This window comes from Protopterus annectens, chromosome 2.part1, assembly GCF_019279795.1.
Source record: "Protopterus annectens isolate FY-2018-M chromosome 2.part1, PAN1.0, whole genome shotgun sequence".
Classification (NCBI taxonomy): Eukaryota; Metazoa; Chordata; order Ceratodontiformes; family Protopteridae; genus Protopterus; species Protopterus annectens.
The window spans coordinates 328884390-328911306 of NC_056729.1; the positions used below are offsets into that span (position 1 = coordinate 328884390).

The window sequence follows — 26917 nt, forward strand, 5'->3', positions numbered from 1 at the left end:
GAGCCTTGAGGCCGAGATCTGCCTCTTGAGAGTCTGTATCTGCCTCTTTGTGGCCTGTCTGACACTGGAAAGGACCAATTTTTTGAAGGCCAGTTTCTGCTAAATCTAGGTGGTTGAACCTGTAAGAAATCTTTCACTGTCTGCATTGACTTTGCTTTAACCTCCATTTTCTTTAACACCTCTTCTGCCTTAACACCAAAGTATCATGCTGTAATGGAGAATCCAATAATTTTACTTTAACATGGTCAGGTAAACTTTGTTCTTTCAACCAAGCATGCCTTCGAATAACAGAACCTGTAACTGCGGCTCTACAAGAACCTCTAATGAATCAAAACCACATTGTAGAGTATGCTTTCCCATTTGTTCAACTGCATGCAATAAATCCTGCATTTCCTTACTGTCAGGACCTTCTGTATTTGAAACCATTTTCTGTTTTAACAATGACGTGAGGTACTGTCGGTATTCAAGCATGTGAAACTGGCAGTTTAAAGCTCTTACAGCTAAAGTAGCAGAAGTGTAAACTTTTCTCCCCCATCTGTCCAGAGCTCTGGAATCCCTATCCGAGGGGACAGGATTTTTAGCAGTGGAAGCCTTAACCCCTTTAGGACCCGGAGAAATTGTTTCTGGGTCTGCAGCAGGGTTTTTGTAAAGAAATTTATGAGAGTCAGGGACTCTGTAGTACCTGTCTGGCTTGACTGGTGCTGGGGGTAAAGAATCAGGAGACAGACTGGATTCAGAAAAAAACATCAACAATATCAAGCACAGGGGGACAGCCAGGAGCCTGTGCTGAGGCAATAAAAGGAAGTCTCTGAGCCTTTTCTTGGATTCTGAATAATCCTGGCTCTCCCAATGGAAATGCTCCCTCATGGTGTGCAGGGTTTCCTCAAAAGAATAATCCTCAGGCGGAGAGGCAGAATGTATCAGAGTCCTCATAGGGAGGGAGAGAATACCCCTGATCAGAAGAGGAATCAGAGGAAATGGAAACCTGATCAGAGGAATCATAATCTGTGTCTTGCCTAGGCCTTTTGTCAGGAGGGGGATGGAAACCCCTGATTAAAGTAATTAGGTCTTCGGCCATTTTAAGCATCTGTTTCTTTGGCATGGATGACTGTTCTGGAGAATGCTGTACTTGTTTCCTCGTCTTTAATGGTGTTTTTGACTTTGCCTTTGCTGCTGTAGTGGCCTTGTCAGCTGTGAAGGTCTGAAAACACCCTCAGAAGCAGATGCCTGGCTCAGCGGCTCCGGACCCATCTGAGGGAATAGCTTCCATAGGCCCAATACCTTGAGATTCCACAGGCCTCGGTGTCTCCACATGGCTATCTGTTACGGCCTGTGGCTCTGAGGTAGCAGGCGTCAGGGGCTGCGAAAGCGCCTCACTGAGAAATGGCGAACCGGCGACTGTTCTAGTACAGGCTTCGTCGGTTTTGGACCTTGGATGCCTGTCCTTTTCTTTGTCTTTCTGTTTTTTTATAAATACTGGTCATCGGTTGTTCCAACGGCATTATGTAATTAAACCGTTCGGCCAAAATAATGTAAAGCAAAATCAAACCGACGTTTAATAGTGCGTTTATTGAATCTAGCACAAAACCGACAACTAGTAACGTTGTGGTCAGGTCCCAGGCAAGGAATACAGTAAGAGTGAAAGCCCTTATGAGGTACTTGCTTCCCACAAGAAATACAACTATTAACTTTTACTGACATCGGTCTGGAGCAAGAAAAAGTTTCCCCAACGGGGTACTTAGCTTTATTGAAGACTTCGGTTCTGAAACTCAATTTTGAAAATCTCAGGAGTCAGCCGACCGGCACTTGCGAACTGCTTTTGCTTCGGGCACCGTGCGGCAAGAAAGACTGAAGAAAATGGCGTTGGTTGCAACTTTTATACCCCCTGGTGCACTGACTTCAGGTAAGAGGAAACAGCAACTGACGCCAGACCAAGACTTAGGTGACCCGCAGTTGGCCCGAGTTCCAGCCAGCAGGATAACCCAAGTGTAATGACTGCAACAGTGAAACAAACATCAGGATGTTTCCCAAAGATCGATTGAGCAGTATGTGTTCCAACGTAATAAGAGGAGCTCCAGAAATGCTGGAGGAGTAACTGCTTACACTTCTACTACTAATGCCTCTGTGGGCAGTGCATCTCCAGTCAATGCATGGGATCGCTTTGAGGGTGAGCGAAGCTGCTGTTGCAATAATCAGTTTTCAACAGTGGGCTCCTCTACTATGGTTTCTCTGTCAGCGGAAGCCTATAATTTAAGAGATAAATTGGAAAATCTCTTGTTTAAGGAAACTAATACTCATATGAATGTGTTGAGTTTACAGCGTTACATTGAACTCAATATTACCCCTACGGGTTTGACAGCCTTTAAACATCAAACCACACTGTTTGATGAGGGGAACCCTGAGGATGCTATTTTTCATAAAAGGTGGATTGAGGCTGCACATCAATGCTCTATAGAATGGGTTTGCATTCTAATAGAAAGAGATCATTTTAAAAAACGACAGCTTAGAGAGAAGATAATGTCGATGAATGTTGAACCACAAAAACATACGTCTCCTAGTAAATTAGATGAAATGCTCCGTGATGTGAACGTCAAACTAGCAGGCTTTGAAGATGGATTAGTGGAATGCAGAAGCAATGAAATCAAGAGAGACATCAAGGATTACAACTTGAATAAAGCGTTTGTGTGGAAATGTAAATCTAACAGGTCTTCCTCTGGTCGGGGGGAGGGACCAAAGTTATAACACTTCCATTTCCACATCAGTGCCCTTTCCATCTTCAGAGGAGGTGGAATCTAATATGCAGGCTGGTGATGTAAATGGACGTTTTCCTGCCTTACCACAAGCTCAAAATCCTGCGGAGTTTAATAGGCATTTTCGGAGCACTGATGACACCAATTTCCATAACAACAACAAAAAACACAGCTGCAATGACTGGGGACAAAATAAACAGCAAAGAAATAACTCGAGGGGTGCTAACAGTAAGCAAACATGTTGGAATTAACAGGTATGACTCTCCTAACAACTCTTTGGTGTTGAATTTATCCAAATGTGAAGTTTGACGATGTGAAGTTTCTGACTATGTGCTTCCTGTGCTTGATTTGGGACTTAAATTCATACCTACAGCGTTACCCAGATTACATGTACTAAAAAGTGAAATATTTTTGTTATCCAGGAAATTACATTTAATTAATTATTTTAATGAATGTAATAAGGATAATTTGCATAATATCAATAAAAGTTCTGATGAAAGTTCTGATTCGTTTTACTCTTGTTCGCTAGCCTGCAAAGTAGGGTACCGTGAGTGTTCCCCCATCCCCCCCTTACCCAGCGTGTTCATATTCCATAATGTTCCCTGTTGCCAGACACAGCTGAAGGCTGAGATGACCATTAACAATGCCATCATTTCTTTTATGCTGACTTTCAGAAAGTCCTGTCCGCCATCCCCTACACTTTTAGATTCCTCAAAATGGGCCCATCAAGCCATGTGTAAAGTTTGTTGTGAGGATCTGAGAACCTGGTTGCATTCTGAAGGGTTTCTCCTAATGCAGGGAAGATGCTCTACTCTGACAGCTCTCTCAGTGCAATGGGGTATTTCAGTGACTGGGCACAATGGTACTACCCATTTCTAAGATGACACTGCAATATCCACCTATATATTGCATGGTAGCTATCACCATATAGGAAGCTGTACATCTCATGATTCTAAGGAACTCCCTTGGCAGGGAACGGGTGCAGGCTGGCAACCTTTTTTGTGCCAGAAAATGAATCTTGCCCTCTGAGGAATGATTTTTGCAATGCCATTACAAATAACTCAACTTGCAGGGGATACGTGGGACTTAGATGCCCCTGGATCTTCTCCATGGATGTAGACTGAAAGAAGCAGTCATGCAGATCAGGGTAAATGTGGACTGCAATTGCTGGAGCAAGGCAATCTGTAAATACCCTAGCAGACAAGTTTGTTAACGCCAACCACTGAATGTTAGGAACTGTTTGTCCACCTTGGCTATGTGGATGTGCACATAGACCTATGGAAGGAGAGACAGAAGCCTCTGCAAAAGACAACATTTTGTAATTTGGAAATCTCAGGACTTTGTTCAACATAGAGAAGCACAGAATGGGTCTCCAAATTCCCTTTTTTCTTGGGACTAGAAATGGGTGTGGAGTAGAACTCTGTCCTTTTTTTTCTCTTGAGACCTTCTTGATGGCTTGTTCAAACAGTAGGCCCTCTATAACACATCGTGTTGCTGTTCTTCAGGAACAGGAACACCTACACATTTTTTTTTACTGGAAATATAATCATAGGTTCATAAATACTATGTTAACTGCCCTTATGATCCATTTTAAGCCTAGCTAATTTCCCTTTCAAAGCAGAGAATTAAACCATGCACCTTGTAACTGTGAGGTAAGCACTTAACCATTAGGCTAACCCCAACCAACCTAGAGTAGAATATCTTGCTTTATTATATGCAGGATTCAGCCACTCTTTTATGCTAGTTTTTCACTATTTCACAAAGGCTAGCTTGCCTCCTTTAGGAGTCACTGGCCCTATAAATATCCTTGGAACAGAGTGCAGGGAGTTAGACTGCAAAGAGGCACTATAAAATGCATTCCCCAAAACATCAAAAACTATCAAAATGGTCAGAAGTTTTGGTTCTGGCAGGCCCAGAAAATATGTTATCTGATCTGTGCCCGAGCGAGAACATAACTGCTTTCATTTGAAGGGCTCTATCATTCTATGAAGGATATCTTAAAGGATACAGATTTTCTCGGCATTGTCATCTAAGGATATCTATAGTGTCACATTGCAGTTTACAGGCTGGAGACACTTGGTTAACAGAAGCCATTTCCTTCTTCCTTGGAAGCAGAGATATCCCAGCCCCTCATGGGGGGGGGGGGGTTCTTTTGCATAAGGTCCCTCTAGCCCCCCTTATTCTTCAGTGCCTGGCTGTCTATATTACAGAAAATCCATAAATTCTTGAATTGACTTGACGAGACCCTGGAGGAGAGGGGTTGAGGCCCTCACAACCCAAAATGATACAAAGTTGACCAACGACCATTTTGGCTTAGGTGCCTTGGGCCTGTATTTTGGAGTGCAGTCTGCCATGAAGGCTTCCTCAAGCAGAGAAATACCTCCATCTGGTGGTCTCTGACCTCCTCTTGTACAAACAGAATGGAGACGCCACTCCATATGGCAGATGACCACTGTTTGCACAGCCCCCTGGGCCTTCTCCATGGATGTAGATTGAAAAAGGCAGCTGGATCACAAAGACAAATTGAAGGCACAGAAGTCTGGCTTACTAAGATGTGCTAGAAGCCAAAAGGTGTGGCTGCTTTGTGAAGGGTACAGCAGTGGCCTTGGTAGAAACACATGCTCGATAAGGGAGCTGAAAAGCTGGGCCACCATCATTATCACCTTAAAGTCTAGGGTGCTGTCTATTTGCTCTTCATGGTGTTCTGGTTAAATAATGCACACTGGCGACAAGTGGGCACATCATGTTGTGGAAACAAAGTAAAAAAAAAAATAATAATACACATCTTGTGTGGTATTTGCTTCCTGCATGCAAGGCAACTGTTCACCTTCGTTTCAACATCTACAAAAACCTACAGAAATAGAAAACAATAAAGATTACACCCTAATGTACTCAATTAAGAGCTCTGGATTAAGGCAGACCTGATGGACTGACAATTAGTAGGAAACTCAAGATGTTCATTAAACCGTAGAAAGAAAGATCTGAAAATGGTGCTCGCCGAATTCTCCTTTATACCAGTGACATAATACATTAGCATGGGAGGAAGTCCACCAGTCCTGGAAGAGGAAAGATGAATGCTGTAAATCAGACCATACACTTGATTTCTGCTGGCAGGAATGTCTAGACTCAGTACTGTAGCAGCAAATTTCAAATAACATCCCACTGATGCCCAGCAATGGCACCCTAAGTTGCTGCAGAAAAATGTAGCCTCCAGATGCAGACCAAGACAGCTGTCATGAACAAAGTATGTCCACTGAGGAGCTGCACCCTGGTTGATTACCCTGAAGAAGGCTTTCTACTGATGTCAAGAAGGCTCCTTCCTTCACTTCCTTAGACTGCCTGGTCCAGAAGAAACATTAGGAGAGCACACAGAGCCCCCTCTCCACAGATGAGACAGCTTACTACCTCATCAGCATGATCAACCAGGTTATGGCTAAGCTGGCTGAACAAACTGTCCCCTAACACAGCGGGCATAGCATAGGTCTTGTTATTTGAGCTTCTCCCAAAAGTTCCTGCGAGATCAACAAAGTATTTCTGATTCTGATTAAAGAACAGCAGTCTTGGTCATACAATCAAGGCCATGCACATACTGGAGCCTGCAGCCCTGGCCAAAGCATATGGATAGCCAAAGATACAGCTGGCACACAATGCTCTACTGAAGAGTTAGAGATAACTCCCACTCAGCTCTTCCTTGATTACAGACTCCAGATCTTCCAGCTTTTAAGTGCCACCCTAACCTTATGCAGATGGAAAAGTGAAAATAAGATGACTGGTTGACTACTCAAATGCTCCAACATGACAGAGAAGACTCAACATACCCATCCAAAGCTCAACATTCTGTCCAGTGGCAAAGCCCTACAAGTCTCTGAAACCAAATCTAAGCCAAATAAATCACAAAAGCCAGCACTGAAAAATCGGGTCCAACAGTAAGTCCACCACAACTGTGGCAACAACAGGATATCATGTAAAGTATAAATGATGAAACAGAAAAGGTAGAACTCAGAATGATTCTACTGGAAACAAAAAACAAACAAAAAAAAAACAATGTAGCCAAGAAATAACAAAATAAACATAATGGAAATGAGCAAGATGTCCACCATAGCATCAGAGCTCTATTTTGTTCCAAGGCACCATCTCCCAGTAAAAAAAAACGCTACAATGTTTTCCACAGCCGGCTACTATATTTGGCTGCACTTTCCTATACTATTTCTTAGATTATACAGGGCGTTTGTTTTTTTTTTTTTTTTTTTTTTTTTTTTTTGCTGGCATACTCAGTTAAAATATCTTAGCCTGCAGTGCACACTGATGCACACAAATTCATACTATTTTCTTAACAAAAGGGTATAACAGAACAGCAGCACAAACATCCACCCTGTATGCCAATAAAGCTCAGGACAGAAAGTGCGCAAAATAAACAAATGCGTCTACATTCTCAAATAAATAGCATGGCTATCACTGTGGGTATACAACTAGAATATGTGTAGTGACATATAGCAATAAAACAGTCATCCATCTTAAACATTTCAAAACTAAACAGAGATAAAGTACAGTTGTGTACACCTACCATAAATGTAGATGTTCGAGTGTCTTCACTGTTGCAGTCATAACTGTAGGGTGCTCCTGCCGGCAGGCAGCCCGAGGTCGGCCAGAATCCCAAAGTCTGGGTCCGGCGTCGGCTGTATAAGCTAGTATCCTGACGTCAGTACGCCTTGGTACATAGCCCTCAGCAGACGCCATCTTCTCCAGCCTTTCTTGCCCTAGATGTCAGAAGTCACCAACAAATCAAAAATGAATCCAACAAGGAAACACAAATACACCACAAAAAAGGAAAAGATAGATAAACAGAGGGGATAGGAGGGAGGGAAACCCCGACTGCAACAGTGAAGACACTCTAACATCTACATTTATGGTAGGTGTACACAACTGTACTATGTTCTTCGTGTTTCACTGTTGCAGTCATAAAGTACAGTTTTGTACCTACCATAAATGTAGATGTCCGAACTGGATAGCATCTGCAGTCATAACAACTGGGTTGTCCTGTCGTCAGGCAGCCCTTCGGTCGGCCGGATTCCAAAGTCCGGGTCCGGCTTCGGCTGATGTCGCACTTCACCTGACGTCATCTCTGCTGGTCTTCGGGTATAAAGGCATCAGCCGACGCCATTTTCCTCAGTGTTTCTTGCCCCAGATGCCAGTTGCCCTCTTGGAAGGCTAAATTTTGGGTAAATGCCAATGTTTCCAAAAAGATAGAAGGCAAACACAAAAAATAAGCATGTATGTACATATACACAAACAAATACACCATAAGAGACTCCCCCCCGCCAGCTAGCTATTAGGAGGGTAAATACCCTAGGAGTAACACAGAGGGGAAGGAGGGAGGGTAATCCTGACTGCAGATGCTATCCAGTTCGGACATCTACATTTATGGTAGGTACAAAACTGTACTATGTCCTTCGTGGATGCATCTGCAGTCATAACAACTGGGTAGAATACCATAGCCAACTAGGGGAGGAGGAAGAATAGATTATGGTGTGGTTAGGATCCCTTGCAGTACAGCACTGGCAAACCCTGCTCGGGATCTGGAATACAGAGGTAAATTATAATGCTTGGCAAATGTATGCACGGAGGTCCAAGTAGCCGCCTCAATAATGTCCTTGGTTGCCACTCCTCGTAAGAAGGCTGTGGTAGTGGCTGTTGCCCTTGTAGAATGAGGCCTTATGTTCTGTGGAATTGGTTTTCCATGAAAGGAGTAACAGAATCGTATGCAATTTCCTATCCATTTGGAGATTGTCTGTTTGGAAATCGCTTTTCCTTCCCTTCCTGTTGCATAGGCTACAAACAGCTGGTCAGTTTTTCTGTTACTTTTTGTTCTGTCCAGGTAGTAGCGTAGCTGTCTATGTACATCCAAATTTTGCAGCATTCTTTCCCCTCTGTTTTGTGGGTTTGGGAAGAAGGTAGGTAGGTGGATTGCCTGGTTTAAAGACACTCTGGATACCACCTTAGGCATAAATGTAGGATTAGTCCTCATGGACACTCTATCTTGGTGGAAGATTAGGAAGGGTTGTACTGCCATTAGGGCCTGAAGTTCAGAAACCCTTCTTGCTGAGGTTATTGCCAGTAGGAAAGCAGTTTTCCACGATAGATGCTGCAGGTCTGCTGTTGCTGCTGGTTCAAAAGGTGCGAGTGTCAATTTTTCCAGCACAAAGTTCAAATCCCAAGCTGGCAATGGTGGTTTCCTAGGAGGTTTTACATTCTTGATCCCTCTGAGGAACTGCCTGAGTAAAGGATGTGAAAAGACAGGTGGATCAAAGCTGTATTCTGCTGAAATAGCTGATGCATGTATCTTGATGGAGGAATAGGACAGGCCTGTATGTAGAAGCTCTGCCAAATACTCCAGAATGTTAGCAATGTCTATATTCGACACATCTTTTCCTCTTTCAGCACTCCAAATGACAAACCTTTTCCATTTTCCTGCATAGTTCCTTCTTGTTGAAGGTCTGCGGGCTTCAAGGATCATGTCTTTAACCCTTTGGGAAAGCTCTGGATTAGTTGCTGCTATGTGATGTTCCATGCAGTCAGTTGCAACGTTTTAGGTTTGGATGCATGATGCTGTAGTTGTTCTGAGTTAACATCAAAGGCATCAGGGGTATTGACCACATTTTGTCCCGAGACATGCTCCTCAGCAATGGGTACCAGTGTTGTCTTGGCCAGTTTGGAGCTATCAGGGTTATCCTTGGGCGTTCCTCCTTGATTTTTAGTAATACCTTGTGTATCAAGGAAGAGGTGGGAATGCATATGCTGTCAGACCTTTCCAGCTGAAGGAGAGCGTCCACTTTCCATGCAAGTGGGTGGAATGTCCTTGTTCAGAATTTTTGAGCTGGTGATTGAGAGGGCAAGCATATAGATCTATCTGTGGCATTCCCCATTTCTTTGAGATGGCCTTGAAGATGTCCGGGTGTAGCATCCATTCGTGAGCATCCGAGGTGGTTCTGCTTAACATGTCTGCTAGAGTATTCTCCTTTCCTGGTACGAATATTGCCTGTAACTGGATGTTGTAGCTGAGCCAGGTTCCAAAGGTCCAAAGTCATTCTGCATAGGGGTATGAATGAGTGCCTCCCTGTTTGTTGATGTACCACATGACTGTGGTGTTGTCTGTCCTTATCATCAAATGTCCTGCTTTGAGGAATGGTCTGAATTTTTGGATTGCCAGTTTTACTGCCAGCATTTCTTTTAGGTTGATGTGCAGATGGAGCTGGTCCTGTGTCCACAATCCTTGTACGCATTTGTCCAGCATGTGAGCCCCCCATCCTAGGTCTGAGGCGTCTGTTGTGATGGTTTGGCTTGCTTGATAGTTGTGAAAGGGTAGGCCTGGATTTGACTGGCATGCTTGAGCCCACCATAGGAACTCCTGTTTTAGGCATGGGATTAGAGGAATTTCTGCTTCTAGGCTGTGCCTGTGTTGGGACCATAAATTCTTAAGGTACCATTGTAGTTTTCTCATATGTAGTCTGGCATGTGGAACCAAGATTATGCAGGATGCCATGAAGCCCAAGGCCTGTAGAACTTTTCTTGCTGTTAGCTTGTTCTGTTTTGTTAGTGCCAAGAAGTAAAGAGGAGTTCTTTTGTTTTTCTGCAGTTAGGAATGCCATTTGTTTTACTGTGTCCAATTCCGCGCCCAAGAATGTCCTTGTTTGGGATGGTATCAGCCTTGACTTTTGTAAATTGACTGTGTATCCCAGTGCTTGTAGCAAGTAAATGACCCTTTGTAAATCTGTTGTCAGCTTGCTTTTGTTGTCCCCCTGTAGCAGGCAGTCGTCCAGGTATGGATAAATTTGGATTCCCTGTAGTCTGCAGTGGGCGATTACTGATGCCAGGCATTTTGTGAATACTCTGGGCAGTAGATAAGCGAAAGGGCAATGCTGAGAATAGATAGTGCTCTGATCCTGCAAGAAATCTGAGGTATCTTCTGCAAATTGGTCGTATGGGGACGTGCAGGTATGCCTCCTTGAGATCTAGAGTTACCAGCCAGCACTCCTTGCCCAGCATGGGAAGAAGTTGCTGGAGGGTCAGCATTTTGAATTTTGGGACAATGATGTATGTATTTAAGATGGACAGGTCGAGAATAGGTCTCCAGCTTTTTCCTTTCTTGGAACTAGGAATAGTCTGGAGTAGAATCCTTTGCCTTGTTCTGTTATTGGCACTCTTTCCACAGCTCTCATCTTTGTTAGTTGCATTATCTGCTGTAGAGCTTCTGTTTTTGATTTGGAGGCAGGTTTGGCATTCCTCTTTTGACTGGTAAAGTGTGGAAGTGGAACCGGTATCCTTGGTCTATGGTTTGCAGAATCCACTTGTCTTTTGTGATATAGTGCCAGTTCTTGAAAATAAGGTTAATTTTCCGCCTAATGGTGCTGCTATTTGTTCCCTGGTAGGCGGAGTTAGAATCAAGTCACTGTGCTGTTGTAGTGGCAGTGGCTGTGTCTGTGCCTCTGTTATTACCTTGCCACTGTCGTCCTCTGTAGGCACCCCTCTGGATTGATTTCTGCCTCTGGGACGTCTATTCCTGCCCCTTTGGGATCTTGTGGAGTCAGGAAAGGACCAATTTTGGCAGGCCAGTTCCTGCTAAACCTTGGGGTTGAACCTGCAAGAAATCTTTAACCGTTTGTACAGATTTTGCCTTTTCTTCCATTTTCTTCATTACCTGCTGGGCAGGTGTACCAAACAAACTGGCCTTATCCATAGGTGCATCTAATAACTTAGCTTTAACATGATCCAGTAAGACCTGTTCCTTCAGCCATGCATGTCTTCTTATCACTGTGCCAGTCATGGCTGATCTAAATGAAGCCTCCAGTGCATCATAGCCACATTTTAAGGAATGGTTACTAACCTGTTGTATGTTATTTACCATTTCTAATATATATTTCTTATCTATAGAGTCATCAGAGGATAGCTTTTTAGTTAACTGATCAAGCATAAACTCTTGGTATTGTATCATGTGAAACTGACAATTTAAAGCTCTAGCTGAGAGAGTAGCGGAGGTGTAAACCTTTTGCCCCATCTGTCTAAAGACCTGGCGGGCCTTTGGGAAGGAATAAGGGTGTTTGCTGTGGTCGAGGCTACTGGCTTAGGCCCCTGGGATGTAGTTGCGGGGTCTGCAAGTGGGGCCTTGTATAAGTGGTGATGAGTGTCTGGAACCCTGTAAAATCTGTCTGGTTTGGCAGGGGCTGGAGGTAAGGAATCTGGTGCAGTGCAGACATCATTAAATGCATCGTCCACAACAGAGAGGACAGGAGGTATAGCTAAAGGCCTGTGTTGTGGGAGGTGCAGAAAAGTCCTAAGTCTTTTTCTGGAATCTGAGAAATCCTGTTCCTGCCATTGGAATTGTTCTCGCATGTAAGGTTTCCCCAAAGGAGAATTCTTCTGGTGGAGAAGCAGCTGGAATGGATTCTTCAGCATCTGAGTCTTCATAATTGGAGAAATGAGCCTCTGGCTGGTCTGTAATGTCCGAGTCCTCCGCGGAATCAGAGGACACAGGCTCGGGGGGCTCTGCTCTAGGTCTCTTTTCTGGGGGCTGAGAGGCCCTGTCTGGGTGAGATTGAGATCCCCTAATTAAGGATATTAAATCTTCTGCCACAGTAAGCATTTGTGAACTAGAAGTGGGCCTAGTTGAGGGGGGTTTAACAGGCACTGATTTAGTAGATTTGGCTGCTTTAGCCCTGGTAAAGGCCTTAATAGACATGGCTGCAGGAGGCCTAGCAGCACCACGTGCTGGGGTAGAGACATCCAAAGGGATGGTGTCTGATAAGTCACTAGTAACCACTGTAGGTAAGATTTCTGAGGCCGATTCAAGTAAGGTAGCAGGAGCCTCAGTAGTAGTCATTGATTCAGCTGTGCTTTGATCAGTTTTCTTGGTTTCGGCCGAAACCGAGACACTCGCGGTTTGCTTAACCATGGTTTCGGCCGAAACCGCGGACCGCGAGTGTCGGTCTTTTTCTTTGCGTTTTTTAACAATCTGGGTAGTCGGGGGATCCGACGGCATAATGTACGCAAAATCTGAGCCAAAAAACTGTTCAGCAAACTCCGACCGACGCCTAAGCGTTCGTCGGTTGAATGAGGCACAGGCTGAACAGGCTACTACATCGTGGTCTGGGCCTAAACAAGGCAAACAGTAAGAGTGGAAATCTTTATGAGGTATTTGTTTCCCACAAGTTAAACAGTTATTGACTTTTTCTGACATCGGCTGAGGCAAGAAAGAGTCCCCAACGGGGTACTTAGCTTTTAGAAGTCTTCGAAGTAGTATTCGGAAGTAGTAATCTCTGGATCTGACCGACCGGCACTTGCGAACAGCTTCTGATTCGGGCGCCACACGGCAAGAAAGACTGAGGAAAATGGTGTCGGCTGATGCCTTTATACCCGAAGACCAGCAGAGATGACGTCGGGTGAAGTGCGACATCAGCCGAAGCCGGACCCGGACTTTGGAATCCGGCCGACCGAAGGGCTGCCTGACGACAGGACAACCCAGTTGTTATGACTGCAGATGCATCCATGAAGGACATCTGTAGGGTGGAATCCCAAAGCAGTGTAGAGGGGGAGGAGGCTTTAGATAGAAGAAGGGGAGGCAAGAATACCCTGCAAGACAGCAGAGGCAAAAGCCTGCCCTAGACTTAGAAAACAAGGGGAGATTGTAGTGCTTGGAAAAAGTATGCACAGAACTCCAAGTGGCAGCTTCCAAGATATCCTTGGTAGGGACTCCTCTGAGGAAAGCTGTAGAAGTGGCAGCTGCTCTAGTAGAATGACTTCTAATGGTCCCTGGAAACTGTTTCCCATGATGAGTGTAACAAAATCTGATTCCATAAGCAATCCATTTGGAAATAGTTTGTTTAGAAATTGGTTTTCCAAGAGAACTGGAGGCAAAGGAAACAAACAATTGGTTAGACTTTCTGAAATCTTTAGTCTTGTCCAAGTAAAATCGTAACTGTCTGTGCACATCCAATGAATGCAAAATCCTTTCCCCTTTATTCTGAGGATTTGGAAAGAAAGTAGGAAGGTGAATTGTCTGATTTAAAGCCACTTTCGAAATCACCTTAGGCATGAAAGTAGGATTGGTCCTCAAGGATACTCTGTCCTGATGGAAAATAAGGTATGGTTCCACAGCCATGAGAGCTTGCAACTCTGAGACCCTTCTGGCAGAGGTCAATGCTAACAAAAGAACAGTCTTCCAGGATAGAAACTTAATATCTGAAGATGCAGCAGGCTGAAAAGGAGGCAAAGTAAGTTTTTCTAAAACATAATTAAGATCCCAGGCAGGGACCGGAGGGGTCCTTGGAGGCCGCAAATTTTTAGCCCCTCTCAAGAACTGTTTCACCAAAGGATGTGAAAAAACAGGAGGATCAGAACTGAAATGCGCAGAGATAGCAGAAGCATGAATCTTAATGGAAGAAAAGGAAAGTCCTTTAGATAAAAGTTCCGAAAGGTAAAGCAAAATAGAGGAGAGATCAGGAACCTGAGGATCAAAGCCTCGGTCCTGCATCCAAATAGAAAACCTCTTCCATTTAGAGGCATAGGATTTCCTAGTGCTAGGCCGTCTAGCTTCCAAAAGAACATCCAAAACTTGTTTGGGAAGACTAGAGGAAATCAAACTCCTTTGAAGAGCCAAGCTGCCAGGCAAAGGGTCTTGAGATTGGAATGTAGTAACTGACCCTGATGCTGGGACAGAAGCGAAGGGTTCAGTGGGAGAATCCAAGGAGGCCCGAGAACAGGAGCTTTAAGGTTGGATACCAAAACTGTCGAGGCCAATTTGGAGCAATCAAGATGAGGAACTTGGGCTTGTCCTGTTTTATCTTCAGTAGTACCCGAGGCAGTAGAGGAAGAGGAGGGAAGGCATATGCTGAAAGGCTTCTCCAGCTGAAGGACAGGGCATCCACTCTCCAAGCTGTTTTGTGGAAGGACCTGGTGCAAAAGCGAGGCAGCTGATGATTGAGATGGGATGCAAACAGATCTATCTGGGGACATCCCCAAACTGCAGTAATCCTGTTGAACAAGTTGGTGTCTAGCATCCATTTGTGAGGATCTGAAATGTTTCTGCTCAGGCTGTCTGCTAAGAGATTTTGTTTCCCTGGAATGAAATGAGCCTGGAGATTCAAATTTAGAGCTGTGTCCCATAAACCCATCGCTAGTCTGCAAAGGGGGTATGAATGAGAACCCCCCTGCTTGTTGATGTACCACATGACCGTGGTGTTGTCTGTGCGAATTAGCAGAGGCCCTGGATGTAAAAGGTTTTTGAAGGCTAAAAGGGCATTTTGAACTGCCAACATTTCCTTCAGATTGATGTGCCAGTGAAGATGGTCCTTTGTCCAGGTTCCCTGCTGGCAATTGTCTAGAAAGTGTGCTCCCCAAGCATAATCCGATTCGTCCGTGGTTAGGATTTGAGTAGGTTGAGGGAGACGAAAAGGTTTTCCTTCGTTTAATGTGCATGCCCTGGACCACCAGAGGAACTCCTTCTGAAGGCAGGGGATCAGAGGAATCAGAATATCCAGATCGTGGTAATGCTGTGACCATACACTTTTCAGATACCATTGAAGCTTTCTCATGTGAAGCCTTGCGTTTGGAATCAACAGAATGCAGGAAGCCATGTAGCCCAGAGCCTGCAGGAATTTCCTTGCAGTGAGCTGAGATAGAGTTGCCAAGGTGTTGAAAGTAGAAGCCAGCTGAGTTTGTTTTTCTGGAGTGAGGTAGGCCCTTTGTAAGGTTGTATTTAAGAGGGCTCCCAAGAATACTATTTGTTGAGAAGGGATCAAATGTGACTTTTTTATGTTCACTGAGAATCCCAGTAGGAGGAGAAGACGTTGAAGCAGAAGGTCTTTGCTGTCTGCCTGAATAAGGCAGTCGTCCAAATAGGGGTAAATCTGGATCCCCTGAAGTCTGCAGTAAGCCACTACTGGTGCCAGGCACTTGGTGAAGACTCTGGGCGCAGTAGATAAACCAAAGGGCAGAACAGAGAATTGAAAGTGTCTCGAACCTGCCTTGAACCTGAGGAATTTCCTGCGTTCTTGTCTGATGGGGATATGCAAATAGGCTTCCTTTAAGTCCAATGTCACCATCCAGGCGTCCTGAGAGAGCATTGGAATTAGCTGTTGCAGAGTAAGCATCTTGAACTTTGGAATTTCCAAAAAGGTGTTTAACACAGAAAGGTCCAGAATAGGTCTCCATGAGTTTTGTTTTCTGGGAACCAGAAACAGCCTTGAATAAAATCCCTTTCCCATTTCCGAGAGTGGAACAGGCTCTATGGCTCTCATGGCCAGAAGAGCATCCACTTGAGTTAAGGCCTCTGACCATTGAAGTTTTGGCAGATCTGGCCAACCGTGAGTCCTTGGCAAAGTGTGAAAGTGGAATTTGTAACCTTTTAAAATCACGTCCAATACCCATCTGTCCTGGGTAATAAGAGTCCAATTTCTGTAAAAAAGAGACAGTTTTCCTCCGAGAGGGGCGTCCAGGTGAAGGGGTCCTGAAGCCCAACCAAGAGAGTCATTGAGTTTGCTTTCTTTGAGATTGGGATCTGTCTTCTCCCCTTCTAGGTGAAGAAGCAGTCCATTGTCTAGATCTGTAAGAGGTCTGGCCTTGACCACGACCTCTGGAGCCTCTATATCTTCCCCTTTGAGGCCTGTCAGGCGTGGGAAAGGACCAATTTTTAGAGGGCCAATTCCTGGAAAATCTAGGAGGCTGAACTTGCAAGAAATCTTTTACAGTCTGCATGGACTTTGCCTTTTCTTCCATCTTTTTAATAACTTCCTCAGCCTTAGAACCAAAAAGAACATCTTGTTGAACAGGGGCATCTAATAACTTAGCCTTAACCTGTTCAGGTAAACTTTGTTCACGAAGCCAGGCATGTCTCCTTATCACAGTACCAGAGGCAGCAGCCCTGCAAAAAGCATCCAAAGCATCAAAACCACAATGTAAGCTATGCTTGTTAACCTGTTCAGTAGCATGCAAAACATCCTGAAGTTCCTTATCCTCTGCACAAGCAGGAAGGGAAGCAAGCTTTTGCTTTAAAACAGACAAAAGAAATTGCTGATATTTAAACATATGAAACTGGCAATTTAAAGCCCTTACAGACAGGGTAGCACAAGTATATACCTTTTATCCCCACCTGTCTAAAGCACGAGAATCCTTCTCAGAGGGAATAGGATTTTTAGAAGTAGCAACCTTAGCAGCCTTAGAGCCCTGAGAAATAGTTTCAGGATCCGCAGCAGGGTTTTTAAATAAAAATAAATGAGAGTCAGGAACCCTATAAAATCTATCAGGCTTAGAAGGAGCAGGAGGCATGGAGTCAGGATTCAGATTAGCCACAGAAAAAGCATCATCTACAATGTCCAAGACAGGAGGGATAGCTAAAGGCCTATGCTGAGGAAGAAGAAGAAATTCTCTAAGCCTCTTCTTGGAAGCAGAATATTCCTGTCCTTCCCAATGAAAATGCTCCCTCATCTCATGCAAGGTTTCCCCAAAAGAAAAATCCTCAGGTGGAGAGGCCGAGGGCAAAGAATCCTCAGCATCCGAATCCTCATAAGGGGGAAAGGAATAGTCCTGATCAGAGGAAGAAACAGAAGATACAGAAGCCTGGTCAGAGGAATCCAGAGTAACATCCTGTCGAGGCCTTTTCTCAGGAGGGGGGTGAGAACCCCTAATCATTGTAAGCAAATCTTCAGCCATCCTCAATAATTGTTTTTGTGTCTTGGGAGTGGATTCAGAAGCAGCTTGAGCTGGAACTTTAGACTTAGTAGGAGTCTTTAACTTTGCCTTTGCCTTTGAAATAGTGATGTGAGTAGGCCTGAAAACCCCCTCAGAAGCCGGTACCTGCACAGCGGTTCCGGACCCATCTGAAGGAGCGACGTCCGAAGGTCCTGCAGCAGTTAAAATAGTGGGCCTTGATGGCTCCCCATGGGAGTCCGTATCGGCCATCGGTTCAGAAGTGGCGGACGACAGGGGCTGCAAAAGCGCCTCACTGGCGACAGCCGAACCGGACGCTGGCTCCAGCTGCAACGAGTCCTGTTTGGACCTCGGAGGCCTGTCGTTGTCTTTGCGCTTCTTTTGAACTCCGGTAGTGTCCGACGACATTCTGTAATTGAAGCGTCTGCCAAAATAATTTAAAGCCCAATCGTACCTGCGCTTGATAGTACGAGAGTTGAACCTGGCACAGAACCGACAACAAGAAACGTCGTGGTCAGGGCCTAAGCAAGGTAGACAGTAAGAGTGGAAATCTTTATGAGGTATTTGTTTCCCACACGCTATACAATTATTAACTTTTTCTGACATCGGAGGAACAAGAAAAAGATTCCCCAACGGGGTACTTAGCTTTGAGAAGAGAAGTAAGAACTTCGGACCGACAACAACCAAATACTCTTTTCGAAAATCGCCAACCAACGTTTTGCGAGCTGCTTTCCACCGCACGGCAAGAAAGACTGGAGAAGATGGCGTCGGCTGAGGGCTATGTACCAAGGCGTACTGACGTCAGGATACTAGCTTATACAGCCGATGCCGGACCCAGACTTTGGGATTCTGGCCGACCTCGGGCTGCCTGCCGGCAGGAGCACCCTACAGTTATGACTGCAACAGTGAAACACGAAGAACATCGTGTAATCCCTAAGAGGGTATGGGAAGCCATAAGTATGGCTTGCAATCTTCTTCCCCAAGACAAGCAGCAAACATTTGCCTTTCTCCTAGGAAAATCTAAATACTGGAACAATCATAAATGTTTGAATAAATAACCTAATACAATGAGAAACAAGAGGTCTTAACATACAACACAAAGTTAAAGCAATCACAAATGCAAATAACTGAAAGCAAGTTTTTGCATTTTTCTGCAAGTAACCATAAAAAATGTTTAGCTCATTGACTGTATACCATAGGGAGGTGCCCTGTTGTTTCCAGATTTGGAGGGGGAGGCACCCCATTGTTTTGTCTAAAAGTCCCTTGTGACTGAAACCTGGAGCCTTTGGAATGTCTGGGGGTTTGACTTGAGTGGCTCTCGAAGGAACTGGAAAGGACCAGTTCTTAGTAGGCCAGTGCCTACTAAATCTTGGAGGTTACACTTGTAATTAATCTTTCACAGTTTGCATAGATTTAGCTTTATCTTCCATCTTTTTTAAAACTTATTCAGCCTTATTAACAAAGAGACGGTCCTGTTGTAAAGGAGCATCCAACAATTTTGCTTTAACATGATCAGGCAGAGTTTGCTCTTTGAGCCAAGCATGCCTTCTTAGCACAGAGCCAGTTACAGCAGCCCTGCAAGAGGCCTCCAAAGAATCAAAACCACATTGCAAAGTATGTTTCCCAACTTGTTCAGCTGAATGCAATAAATCCTGTAAATCCTATTTTCAACAGTCAGAAATTAACATCATTTTCTGTTTAAGCAGTCCCATGATATGCTGTTGACATTTAACCATATGAAATTGACAGTTTAAAGCCCTGATTGCCAAGGTTGCAGAAGTGTAAACAGTCTTACCCAAACTATCCAGCGCCATGGAATATCTATCAGAAGGGGTACGATTTTTAGCAGTAGGGGGCTTAATGCCCTTGGGACCCTGAGAAATGGTTTCAGGATCTGCAATAGGATTTTTGAAAAGGAATTTGTGGGAGTCAGGAACCCTGTAGTATCTGTCTGACTTACAAGGAGCCGGAGGCAGAGAATCAGGATTCTGAGAAATCATCATCAACAATGTCTAGAACAGGAGGTATAGCCAAAGGCCTATGCTGAGGAAGAAGAAGAAGAAGAAAATTCCTAAGTCTCTCTTTAGATTCAGAGAAATCCTGACTTTCCCAGTGGAAATGTTCCCTTAAGGTATGTATAGTTTCCCCAAAAGAAAAATCCTCAGGGGGAGAAGCAGAAGGAATGGAATCTTCTGCATCAGAGTCCTCATAAGTAGGTATAGACAAATCCTGCTCATTAGAAGAGTCAGAAGAAATAGAATCCTGTTCAGAAGATTCATAATCAAGGTCTTGCCTAGGCCTCTTAGAAGGAGGGGGTTGGCTACCCCTGATCAGAGTAATTAAATCTTCAGCCATTTTGATCATTTGTTTTTTAGGCATAGGGGCCTGCACATGTGGCCCAGGCGTTGTTTTTTTAGACATAGATTTAGATTTTGGCCTTAGTTTTGAACATGGCGTTGGTCTAATATACAAATCTGTAGGCCTGAAAACACCCTCAGAAGCCAGTGCCTGTACTGGACCAATCTAGGGTAGAGACATCCGCGGGTTCCATAACTGAAGCATCTCGCAGCATACCGGACTCCAAATGGATCTCAGTAGAGGCCTGTGAATCAGAAGTAGCGGGTATCAGGGGCTGCGAAAGCGCCTCACTGAGCACCGGCGACTGGCTTAGGAGAAATGTAGTCAGTTTTGGACCTCGACGGCCTTTCTTTTTCTTTGTGTTTTTTAGGTATTCCGGTAGGCGGATTGCTAACAGATGACATTTCTGGATAATTAAATCGTGAGCCAAAATATTTAGAAGCAAAAATATACAGACGTTTAATAGTGCGCTGATGGAATTTAGCACAAAACCGACAGTAAGGTACGTTGTGGTCAGGGCCTAGGCAAGAAAAACAGTACAAATGAAAATCCTTATGAGGTATTTGCTTCCCACAAGTAATGCAATTATTAACATTTACTGACATCAGTAAGGAGCAAGAAAAAGTTTCCCCAATGGGGTACTTATTAGTTGAAGACTTCAGTTCTGAAACTCGAAAACAAAAATTTCAGGAGTCGGCCGACCAGCACTTGAGAACTGCGTCTGCTTCGGGCACCACACGGCAAGAAAGACTGATGTAATGGCGTCGGCTGCATGTTTTATACCCCTGACGACCTGACGTCATGGAAGAAGAGACAGCAACCGACGCAGGACCCAAGACTTTCTTTAATCAGGCCGACTAAGGGCAATCTGCCAGCAGATTACCCAAATGTAATGACTGCAACAGTGAAACACGAAGAACATCAGTAAATTCATCTCTAGCTTGATACCTATGTCTCTAATGGACGCAGGCAACATGTAAATGATTCATCTGCCAGGCCCCTGCTTGTAAATGTTTCATCTTCTAAACCCCTGCTTAAACGTATAAATGGTACCAGAACTTGCCAGAAATTTGGTATGCATGGCTAGGCTTAAAAAGGCAATTGTGGTCATTAGCCTATTAAACACCTTTGAACCTGCCAGAAACAGAAGACGAAGAAAAAAGCTAGATACTTGCACCTCAACATTTACAAGATGACTGTGGAGGAGGATACCAAGTGCAGAGACTGGCAGGACAGGTGCTTGAATAACCACAAATTGATGGAAATGGAGACTGGACACCAGTAAAAAAAAAAAAAAAAAAAACATCCTGCCAAGTCTGCCACTGATGTGGCCTCAAACCCTTTGCAAATCTCAGTCTGGCTAAGATGAGTGTTATGAGCTATTAAACCTCATCCTCTAGTCTTGGATTTCATTCCCTCAATCTCTATTTGCTTTCCATGCAACTCTGAGTAAGTAACTTAACTCAGAAGGTACTCTCCAGTCAACAATAAAAAGAGTTTGTGCTTGTGTGACACAGTTAAAAAAAAAAGAGTGACCTGAACACAGGAGGACATGTGGTCACAAAAATTAATTTCAATCAAAGTAAAATGTGACACCTTATCTCAAACACTGACATGTCTTTGGAATAAAGTTCCCTTTCTCAATTAAACTCTTAATCAATCCACACCTTCAAGAAAGAAAATGGATGACTACAAGGGCACTTCAAAGTTCAAACACAACATCCAGGACATCATGCTCCTCCCATGGCCCACAGGCCTTGAGTGTGTTCAAGTGCAAAAAATACTTCCAGAGTAGGTTTAAGTGCACAGCAACAAGTCAGTCTTCTCACCACATTGACAGAACAGTATGAGAACAGATGGACATGAGACTGCACTACCGCTAAAGACAAAAATACATACATCAACAAATTAACAAATTATCAGTTGTAATCTTTGTCCCAAAGGAGGTTCTCTCCACACCTCATCCCGAGTTTTTCTCAATGTTTGAGAAAATATATTTACAGAAATAGAACAATCTGTCAGGCACTCTTATTTACACCTATGCACAATTAGTATGTGTATGGCACTAACCGTTCATATTAAGGTTTTCAAATTGATGAAAAATCTTACGAACCTGGATGAGGACACAGCAAAACACCACAGTAAGCCTAGACAACACATTCTGATAACCACTTAAGAATGTAGAAGCACAGCAGTATTACAAAATCAATACAAGTTAAACCTGCAAAGATTCACATTACATAATTACAGAACAAGCAACTAAAACAAATATGAATACCATATATTTTAAGTAAAAATGAATATATTTAATATTGACTTTCTTTGAAATTAAGTAGTTTTCTTACCTGGTAAGACGTTTGGGCTGAGGCCGCTCCCCAAACTTCCTGCATGAAAATACAAAAGCATACTTACTAAACAAATTAATAAAGCAGTGCCTAAGAAGCCAGCTTCACTGCACACTATAAGCTTCACTGCACACTATATCAATGCACTATGTACATAAACTGTCATTAAACCTTTTTCTGCTTTACTGAATAAATTAAAGCAACAAAAAATGATAGGTTTGCAAAGGCTGTCAACTTGGTTGATATGGAAGTGTTAACTGGTGGAGTCCAGCTGGGCAAAGCCTCATTCATAATGAGAGTACATGTGAAAAAGTTCAAAACATATTTTTTAATACAAGGGTAACAGTGATGGGTAAAAAAACAATTTATATACTTGTGACATACATTCACTGCATAAAAGCAAACATCACAGCAAAATAAAGCATGCTGGCATCAAGTATAGTGCACAACATCTAAAGAAAGCAACAGTACAGCCATATTATACATTCAGTATAAAAAATTATTATTGGCAACTTGTTGGAATCAACAGTCACACGTAATGTAAATTTGTATGAGGTATTCAAACAGAATTCTTGCACAAATGAGATGCAACATAATAAATCTTTAGCAACTGGGCAACTTCAGCGATGATAGGCTGCAATCTTGCACTGTGTCTAGTGGAGGAACACAGCAATCAAGTGTCACACACTACTCTTCCCTGGTGCTTAAAAAACCTGCAAACGGAGCACCAGTACCAAGAGATGTTCTTCATAAAGCTAAAATAACCCACAAAATCTGAACTAGCTATCCGAAAACAGACCAAGGTAAATATATGCACGTGTATACAACTGCAAGACTTTATTTGAAATTAATAAAACATAGCATACCTCATACACACTACACTAAGCTGGTCACCTGGTGGCATTGACTCTGGCTCTAGAGGGTCGTCACTGCTGAAGTGACACCCCAGCCCCATGTGAAGAAAAAAAAAAGGGTAGTGATGAATATACATTACACAAAAAAATTATGTACTCACCCATAGCGTTCCATCTGTGTTGCCCACTTTCATTCTTTCTCAACAGTTGGGTTCAGATCCAATCCTCAGATCAGACTCTGCTGCTTCTTCCAGATGGGAGAATACTTGAACTCTTGAGCTCCTTCCTTTACCTATTATGTTCCAGACACCCAACATACCTCAGATCTAATTTCCTGCCTACAGATTTATAAAACTGTGAAAATTAAGTGAAGAACAGACGCTGGAGTTCAAACAAGAAAGAGATTCCTTCAGTCTATCCAGAAGTAAAACAAAGTGAGGGCAGGTGGGTGGGAAGTTGAGGAAGAATGAAAAATGGACAACACAGATGAAACGTTATGGTGAATACATAACGTTTTATCCGCTGTCATTTTCATTCATTCCTCAACAGTTGGAACAAAGTCCCCTGTCACCCAATTCCTGGAGAACTCTAAGGAAGGATACTACAGAACAGTGCCAACCCAAAGGCTGCTCCCCCTAAAGACCAGATCCAGTTTGTAATGAGCAATACAGGTATGAGGATTTGCCCAAGTTGCAGCTGTACAAATATCATCCAAGGAAGTTCCAGGCAAAAACACTGACAAGTCGCCATAGACCTAATGGAATGGGCTCTTTGAGGCTTTGGCACAAGCAAACCCACTTTCTCAAAGAAAGGCAATACAAATCAGTCAACCATTTGGCCAAAGTCACTTTAGATACTGGTTTGCCTAGTTTTGAATCAGAAAAGGAAACAAACTATTCAGATTTTCTCAAATCATTGATTCTGTGAAGGTAGAACTGTCTATCTGTGGTCTTCCAAAAGATGTAAAGTACAACTGTGTATACTCACTATAAACATAGAGTGTACTCACTGTTGCAGTCCGACTTGTGTGATTTCCTGCCATGAAAGCCCTTGTCCGGCCCGACTACAAGAGGAAAAAAATCTCCCTCCTCCGTGGGCCAGCAGACATCCTGATCAACATCCGTACGCTTGGGTATATAAGGAGCCAGTTGACGTCATGATCAGTTTTTTCTTGTCCCTTTGAAGGTAAGAGCTCCCAAGATGGGTCCTAAAGCAAAAAAATTAAGACAGAAAACCTAAGCAAGGCAAGGGGCAAAAGGAAAACAGGATACCCTTAACTTGAGAAGAAGTTTGAACCAGACTACCCTGTAGGCTAAGGGGAAAAGAGGGAGGGAAAGAAGACTGCAACAGTGAATACACTCTTAACATCTACATTTATGGTAAGTGTACACAACAGTACTATGTTCTTCATATGTTCCATTGTTGCAGTCCTGACTTGTGGGATGATTCCCAAAGCTGAAAGGAGGGTGGAAGTAATATCAGGGAGAGGAGTGGATGTCCTACAGAATGGCAGTGGCATATCCCACTCTGGAAATGGATAAGGCTGATAAGTGGTAGTGTTTGGTGATGAAGGTATGCACAGAAGACCAGGTAGCAGCTGCCAGAATGTCTTTCATAGGGTCTCCTTTCAGAAAGGCAGTATAGGTAGCAGTAGCCCTAGAACAGGAAGTCCTGACACCTTCAGGTGGCTTCTTGCCACACCGACTGTAAAGAGAGATACAGTGAGAGATACATTTAGAAATAGTCTGTTTGGAAACTGGTTTCCCTTTAGAACAGGTGGCAAAGAGTTAGTCTGGTTTTCTCAAGATTTTAGTTTTGTCAAGATAGTAAGGGAGTTGCCAAGGTACATCAAAAGGAATGTATGCTTTCCCCCCCCTGGTTCTGAGGATTAGGAAAGAAGGTAGGTAGGTGCATGGCTTGATTCAAGAATGTGTCAGTGACCACCTTGGGCATAAAAGGAAAGGTTCATCATAAGGGAGACTCAGTCTGGATGGAACATGAGAACTGATTCCACTGTCATGAGAGCCTGCAGCTCAGAGCCTCTGCCAGTAGTGGTGACGGCCAGTAAAACGGCAGTTTTCCAAGTTAGAAAATTTAAGTTAGTAGAAGATGATGGTTCAAAAAAGAGGGCAGAGTCCGTTTTTCCAGAACAAAATTGAGGTCCCATGGAGGAGTGGGCGGCATCCTGGGAAGTCTTGTGTGGATCACCACCCCCCAAGGAAGTGCCTTAGCACTGGGTGTAAAAAGAGGAGGAAGAACCGGAACGTAGGCCGAAATGGCCAAGGCATACATTTTGATGTAAAAATAGGACAGACCCTTATCAACCAGACTAGCCAGATAATCTGGGATGATGGAGATTTGGGCTAAAACAGGACAGTGGCCCTGTTGTTGACACCAGATGGAAAATCTTTTCCATTTAGCTGAGTACTAGGCCTTCTGGCCTCTAAGGATGAAGAAGTTCTGGGTAAACATCAGATCCTTGTGGAGTTTTGCCAGACTAGTGGCTTTTATTAGACAATCATCCAAACAGAAGTAGACCTGGACCCCTCTGGTCCTGCAAATGATGATTATAGGGGCTAAGCACTTTGTGAAGACCTTGGGAGCAGCAGACAAGCCAAAAGGCATTGCAGAAAACTGAAAGGGACTGGTACCTACTGTGAAGTGTTGAAGCCTTCTGGAATTCCCCTCTAGGAATGTGCAAGTAGGCATCTTTTAGATCCAGGGTGACCATGAAGGCCTGAGCAGCCCATCATGGGAAAACGTTTTTGAAGATTTAACATTATGAATTTTGGAAACAGCAGGGACTGATTGAGGGTAGATCAGTCTAAAAATGGGACACCAAGAGCCTTCCTTTCTGGGAACTACAAACAATGTGGAATAGAAACCTTTTCCTTTCTGGTGTTCTGGAACTGGCTCCACTGATCCCCGAGAGCACAAATTCTGAATTTGGGAAAGAATTTCCGTTCTTTGGTTTGGTGGAAGGTCTGGACAGGCTGAGTATTTTAATGGCTCTCTGAAAGTGAATTTGTAGCTATTTTAAACAATGCTTAGAACCCACCATTCCAAAGTGATGAAGGACCAATTCTCCTTTTACAGGTATAGTCTTCCTCCTAGTCTTGTAGGGGGGGGGTGCAAAGAGTAATTAATGAGTCATTGTTGCTCTCTGCCAGGGGCAAGTGGTCTAGAACTCCCTTGCCTGGGAGTGTCTGAGGTCCACTGCCTGAGTCTTTGTAATTGCTGTTGCCTTTCTGTCCTTTCCCTCCGGGGTTTCCTTTGACTGCTTTTGAATTGCGAAGGAAAGGACCAATGTTTAGGATAGTTCCTACTAAACCTAGGTGGCTGAACTTGAAATATTTCACAGTTTGCATGGACTTGGCTTTGTCTTCCACCTTATAAAAGTACAGCCTCAGCTTTAGGCCCAAAGAGAAAGAATCATTCTAGCTGATGTGACTGCTAAAAGAAAAGCTGTTTTCCAAGAGAGAAATTTCAGGTCTGCAGTAGCAGCTGGCTCAAAAGGAGGTAAAGTGAGTTTTTCCAAAACAAAATTGAGGTCCCATGCAGGAGATGGTGCTCTCCTGGGAAGTCTTAAATTTCTGGCCCCTCTGAGATACTGCTTTAGCAGTGGATGAGAAAAAAGGGGAGGCTCTGTGTTGAAATGAGCTGAAATGGCTGAGGCATGGATTTTTATGGAAGAAAGATAGACCCTTGTGAAGCATCTCAGTTAAGTATTGCAGAATCTGAGGAATATTGGGCATTGCTGTGCTTATTCCTTGTGCTTGGTTCCAGGCACAGCATTGCTGTGCTTATTCCTTGTGCTTGGTTCCAGGCACAGGATCTCTTCCATTTGTCAGTATAAGATTTTCTAGTACTAGGCCTTCTAGCCTCCAAAATGACATCCATCACAGGTTTGCTG

At 43.7% G+C, this 26917-nt stretch overlaps 1 protein-coding gene across 3 annotated transcripts in view; it reads right to left on the reverse strand.

Annotated features, from left to right (window-relative positions):
* RBPJ (recombination signal binding protein for immunoglobulin kappa J region) overlaps window positions 1–26917 on the reverse strand; it is a 1681970-nt gene that overhangs the window by 1459517 nt on the left and 195536 nt on the right. For 2 of the 3 annotated variants that reach the window (XM_044062156.1, XM_044062154.1), the window contains exon 2: window positions 22151–22189. In XM_044062156.1, the coding sequence (XP_043918091.1) occupies window positions 22151–22189 (39 nt within the window). Of the gene's footprint in view, window positions 1–21875; window positions 21919–22150; window positions 22190–26917 lie in introns of those variants that run through there. The other variant, XM_044062155.1, reaches the window with a different exon arrangement.